The 6,511-nt window shown below is 32.9% G+C and overlaps 1 protein-coding gene and 1 pseudogene across 1 annotated transcript; both read right to left on the reverse strand.

The window, feature by feature from the left end:
* Nucleotides 1-1,519: 1,519 nt before the first annotated feature.
* Nucleotides 1,520-2,673, reverse strand: LOC119614653 (annotated as a pseudogene).
* Nucleotides 2,674-4,468: 1,795 nt separating this feature from the next.
* On the reverse strand, nt 4,469-6,241 carry LOC119614655 (cytochrome P450 6a2-like). Its single transcript, XM_037970770.1, has 2 exons — nt 5,130-6,241; nt 4,469-5,069 (listed from the first exon to the last, which is right to left on the reverse strand). The coding sequence occupies exons 1-2, from the start codon at nt 6,202-6,204 to the stop codon at nt 4,654-4,656; spliced, it is 1,491 nt and encodes a 496-aa protein (XP_037826698.1). The 5' UTR covers nt 6,205-6,241; the 3' UTR covers nt 4,469-4,653.
* Nucleotides 6,242-6,511: the final 270 nt, after the last annotated feature.

A 6,511-nucleotide genomic window follows, 5' to 3' on the forward strand; every position in this document is an offset into this window, starting at 1 on the left:
CTATAGACTAGACTATAGACTAGACTATAGACTAGACTATAGACTAGACTATAGACTAGACTATAGACTAGACTATAGACTAGACTATAGACTAGACTATAGACTAGACTATAGACTAGACTATAGACTAGACTATAGACTAGACTATAGATTAGACTATAGACTAGACTATAGACTAGACTATAGACTAGACTATAGACTAGACTATAGACTAGACTATAGACTAGACTATAGACTAGACTATAGACTAGACTATAGACTAGACTATAGACTAGACTATAGACTAGACTATAGACTAGACTATAGACTAGACTATAGACTAGACTATAGACTAGACTATAGACTAGACTATAGACTAGACTATAGACTAGACTATAGACTAGACTATAGACTAGACTATAGACTAGACTATAGACTAGACTATAGACTAGACTATAGACTAGACTATAGACTAGACTATAGACTAGACTATAGACTAGACTATAGACTAGACTATAGACTAGACTATAGACTAGACTATAGACTAGACTATAGACTAGACTATAGACTAGACTATAGACTAGACTATTAGACTAGACTATAGACTAGACTATAGACTAGACTATAGACTAGACTATAGACTAGACTATAGACTAGACTATAGACTAGACTATAGACTAGACTATAGACTAGACTATAGACTAGACTATAGACTAGACTATAGACTAGACTATAGACTAGACTATAGACTAGACTATAGACTAGACTGTAGACTAGACTATAGACTAGACTATAGACTAGACTATAGACTAGACTATAGACTAGACTATAGACTAGACTAGACTAGACTAGACTATAGACTAGACTATAGACTAGATTATAGACTAGACTATAGACTAGACTATAGACTAGACTAAAGACTAGACTATAGTCTAGACTATAGACTAGACTATAGACTAGACTAAAGACTAGACTGTAGTCTATATATATAATATTCTTTTGTATGTTCTTGCTTAACATCATTGTAGTAAAACTAGATAATCTAAATACTTTCTTTTATAGCTCAATATAAAAGCTTCTTTATGAAAACCCATAATAACTATTAAAAAGCTTACAAGCTTTTTACGTTTTAGTTTCCATTTATTTTATTCAAGAACCATCGTGCTGAATAAGTAATGGTGTATTTATACAAAACTAATACGCATGAGCGTACAAAAAGAACTTTTTCGGACAAAAGTTTAAGTTTGCATTATCCTGTTGTAAAAAGCAAAAGCTTTTTTTAGCTTTTACTCAGTATCAGTTAAATTTTGTATGTTTTGAAATAAAACGTTTAAACAAATTATTTTAACGTTTCAAATTGTTATCGCAAAATTGTCTACCAAGAGCATGTACTATTTTTGAAAGCTCTCCACGTGTACTTACTTATCAAGAAGTTATACTTTTTATATGCAGATTTGCATTATCTGTAAGCTTTTTTTTAAATTAAACTGAAATATAAAATTTAAATTTCAAATCATAGCAATAAAACTTTTTATTTATTCTATAATTTTTCCACTTTCAAATAAATACCATCTAGGGGCAGATTAATAAAACTATGATCAGAAAATTTGATGCTTTCACAGGTTCTCGAACAAGAAGAAAATTTAAAATTCTTAAGAAGAGTAACTAAACCAATGCGATTTTGCATGCGACCAAAACGCGAGCCAATACAATTACGTGGACCATCACCAAAACCCAAAAATTATTGGGGATGTCTAGCGGCCATTAAAGAGGCACTGAAACGTTCTGGTTGGAATGCTAAAGGGTTTTCGTATATCTCTGGATCAAGATGTATGGCCTTAGCGGGTATATATATATTAGTGCCTTTTGGTAAAATAATATCAGTATCGGCTATCTTGTAATCATTAAGTGCGACACGTTGTAGGAATGAAAGATTGGGATAAAGGCGCAGAGTTTCTAAAAAGAAAAAAACCAATTTTAAATAAAAGTAAAAGTCTTTTGTATAGCTACAGCTTACCGGTTATGACTTGATCTAAATATGACATTTCCATCATGGCTTCATAAGATAATTCCCCATTATATCTGCCCAATACATTTAAAACCTCCTGCCTTACTTTTTCCTGTATCTCCGGGTGACGTGAATTCATTCTCATAGGCCTCCTTAAGCTCTTGCGTTAGTTGACTTATGGTGGGAAACATAAATTTCATTTTACTCGTTGTAAAAGTGGGTGATATTTTTTGCCTTAAAGGCTTCCATACTGTCCTCTCAACATTAAAGAGATGAGTCGATAAGATATCCTTACTATTTTTATATTTCATACGATCCTCAAAATTATAGAAATCTTTTATCAGTATTGATTTTACCACATCCTAATCAAGTATTACCGCTATGGGTTTGGTGTAGATATAAATACCGGCTACTTTCGCTTTACACTTAAAGCAGTCATAGACTTCTTGCATTAATTCCGTATGATGCAAAGATTTTAGTTTAAGAAAATGTTCCACTAGAAAATATGTTTTTAATTGTTTCACTCCATGGAAATTCCAGTAAGTAAACTTGTATCTTAAATAAGACCACAGTGCCATCAGAATAGTCCCTATTATTATGAGTCAGAGACACATTATATTTAGTAGTTTAGTTGCTGAGATCTGTTACTGTACTAGAACTCTTTTGCCCAACAAGGTGTAGTTCATATTTCTTGGTCCGTAGATAAGTATAATTCGGCTGGCTATAAAATGCTGATTCTTATCAGGTACGAGGGCAATCCACCACCAAATGATTTTTCAAAACATTTTGTGTTTTTATATGCGATTTCAAACGTTTGGAAGAATTTAATGCAGACTTCTGCGAAGCCACCAATTACACTCATAACAGCTTTAAAAGTATTAACATTATAAATTGTAAGTCTTAATATCGCAATGGATTAAGAGCTTTTGCTCTTGATAAATATGCAAGTTCATATATGTGATTATTTAAAATTCATTGAAATAATATTATTTTTTACACAATAATTTTATGAATATCTGAACCTCATTAGAGGGAACGAGATCGTATGTTTGCAACGCCCAATAATATAAAAAAACCCTCGCTTTAATAGGTTCCCCTCTATTTGAAAAAACAACTTTATGACTTAATTTGGAAACATTAAGCTCCTTACAAATCCCCTCGAGAAATATAAGGTTCACAAGAGCATAGGGTCATAACAAGTTGGTTCCAATTATCTCGATCTTCGGCTCGATGCTTGACTTCATTCCACTTCATACGTAATCTCAATAGTTCTGTTATTAGTTGCCGCTTCCAGGTATGCGCTGGTCTCCCGACTCGTCTGCTACCCTGCGGGTTCCAATCTAGGCATTTCTTGGTAATATCATCGTCTGGTTTACGAAGGGTGTGTTAATAGGTTACTGGTTTGCCTCTATCCTCTGGTTGCTCAACTATAATCCTAAGACTGTTATCTTGGTCAACGCATGATTTTCCGGAGCGAGAACCAGCTTGCTCTTTTCTGAGGGATGGGGAAATTGTTGTCGATAGTCTTTTGTTTATAATATGTGTAATTACCTTATTTACCTGACACCGACTCATATACAAAACACAAGAATATTGAACAAATATTGCATGAGATTCTTTAATAGAGAATTGTTTGGTACTTTTACGAACCAATCATATACACCAATCCCCTCACATGGTTCTATAATATAGAATAGACAGGATCCAGACTGAATAAGAATATTTGCTAATTTATCATTCTTTTGAAGTTTGAGGTTGAATGATAAATACAGAAGCGATTCACATACTTGTATCGCCCGAACCATTCGTAAGCAAAGCCTTTTGGAGATTGGGGCAATGAGAAAAAACTTAACAATGAGAAAAAGCTTAACTTAATAATAATCTCTGAATGGGGACGTGTGCGACAGAGTCCACAAGACCCTATATAGTGTCTTAACATATAAATGCACATTGCTAGCTTCATCTATATTTATGGTTGCTATTAATATTAAGGAATCAATAACTTTTGATATTCTGGACATGAGAATACAGATTTATATCCTCTGGACTCATCACACTTTTTAATATCGGGAAAAAACTACTCAAGTGTCAAAACTCGAAAGTGTCAAAATGGAGTCCTTACGACCCTGCTTGACCATTTGTGCTCAATGAACTAACATATTAACCAACTTAAGTGTGTTGGTTTTTTAAAACGGTACAAGATATACTTCACCCCATCTGATATTCTTGCTATTCATCACTACACTAAGATACGACTAAAAATGGATTATAACTTTCCAAAGTCTATTTAGAAGATACTCGAAGGCGTAGAGAGGAGGGCGAAGGTACTTATAGATGACAGTAGGGTGTCCAACTCTATTGATTCTCTGGGATGTAGATTTGAGTTGTAAGATCTTTTTCATCCAATTTTAAAACCACAAATCAAATTCTCATGAAAAACTTTTATGTTTAGATAAAAACAAATAATATAAAACTTTAAAGTTAATATTTATAAAGTAAATTTACTTATCACAAAGTAATATATTTAATATTCAGTTTAAATTGTTTCTTATCAATATATGGGGTTAAACAAAACAAAAATCTTAAGAAATAAAAGATAATAAAATTTTTGGAATCATAGCCATAAGAATCAAAATGTCTTTTATGACCAAAATAAACTATAATCTTTATAACTTTTCAACTTTCAAATAAATACCATTTAAGGGTATATTAACCATACTATGATCAGAAAACTGTATGCTAGCACAGGTTCTCGAGCAAGGCGAAAACTTGAAATTCTTTAAAAGTGTAACTAGACCAATACGATTCTGCATGCGACCAAAACGTAAACCAATACAATTGCGAGGACCATCACCGAAACCCAAAAATGATTGGGGATGTCTAGAGGCTGTTTGGGAAGGACTGAAACGTTCTGGCTGAAACTCCAAAGGATTTTCGTAAATTTCCGGATCCAAATGTATGGCTTTAACGGGTATATAAACATTAGTGCCTTTATCTAAAGTTATATTGGCATCAGGTATTTTGTAATCATTTAGGGACACACGTTGTATATATGAAAGAGCGGGGTAAAGACGTAGAGTTTCTGAAAAGGAAAAATCTATTATAATTTACTTTGAAATTGTTTTATTATACCAAAACTTACCCAATATTACTTGATCTAAATAAGTCATTTCCATCATGGCTTCATAGGTCAACACTCCATTATATTTCTCTAGCACCTGCAACACTTCCTGTCTTACTTTTTCCTGTATCTCTGGATGACGTGCCAATTCATATAGCACATAACTCATATTCGTTGAAGAGGTCTCATAACCAGCTACAAAGAATACAAACAATTGAGCTGCGATCTGATCATACGTCAACATGGGTTCACCATTCTCATCCTTGGTGTTTTTCAAATCAATTAAAATATTCAAGAAATCATTACGTTTAATTCCTTGTTTTTCACGTTCTATAACTGAATCTCTGGCCACACGCATAAAAAAGTCTTCAATAAATTGTGGAAACCGCTTGGAACCCATGAATTGCATTAACCTAGCATAAGTAAGCTTAAACATATGCCAGCGTATATTGAAATTAGTGCGTCCAAAGACTTTAGAACAAATCTGTCTAAATTCCACAGAGGGATCTTTTAAGCTATTACACTCAATGCCAAAAATACAAGTACCCACTACATCCGTGGTATAGCGTGCATTAAGATCATACATATTAACACCCTTGTCGCCAAATTCTTCGATATTTCTTTCGTAGGCCTCCTTTAGTTCCTGTGTTAGGTTGCTTATAGTGGGAAACATAAATTTCATTTTTCCCGAGGTAAAAGTAGGAGTTAATTTTTGCCTCAATGGTTTCCACACCGTTCTCTCGACATTAAAGAGATGAGTTGATAATAGGTCCTTTGTATTTTTATATTCCATACGATTCTCGAAATTATAAAAATCTTTTATCAATATTGCCTTAACCAAATCTAAATCTAGTATAACCGCTATGGGTTTGGTGTAAAAGTAAATGCCCGCTAGTTTTGCTTTACCCTTAAAGGTATCGTATACCTCTTGCAGTACTTCTGTATGATGCATGGATTTCAGTTTGAAAATGTGTCCAAATAGAAAATGAGGTTTTAATTGTTTTACGCCATTCATTTCCCAATAGTTGTATTTGACTCTTAAATAACCCAGCAGGGTAGATAAAGCGGTCCATATTACTATAAGCCAAAAACTCATTTTTATGATGTTAAGCTGCTAGAGTTCACTGAAATACTAATGCTTTCACTTTAAAAAGGTTTTCTGGTGAAAGTAGTTTTAAATATTTTATCTAATGTTGGGTGTCTGCTGATAAGAAGTTTGATTCTTACGTATATTCATTTGATAAAAATGCATATGTTAGTTAAGAAACTGTTTGTTTTGGAGATTAAGATTATTCCATGGGGTATTCAGTATAGAAAGATAAAAAAGTAAGAATGTTTTATTTAATATACATATGCACATTAGGGTTACAATTTTTTAAAACTTTTGCATCTGGATATTATTG

The sequence above is a fragment of the Lucilia sericata genome, unplaced genomic scaffold (genome assembly GCF_015586225.1).
Source record: "Lucilia sericata isolate MDLA Ls3-8-SP2 unplaced genomic scaffold, ASM1558622v1 Contig003204F_arrow, whole genome shotgun sequence".
NCBI classification, from domain to species: Eukaryota; Metazoa; Arthropoda; class Insecta; order Diptera; family Calliphoridae; genus Lucilia; species Lucilia sericata.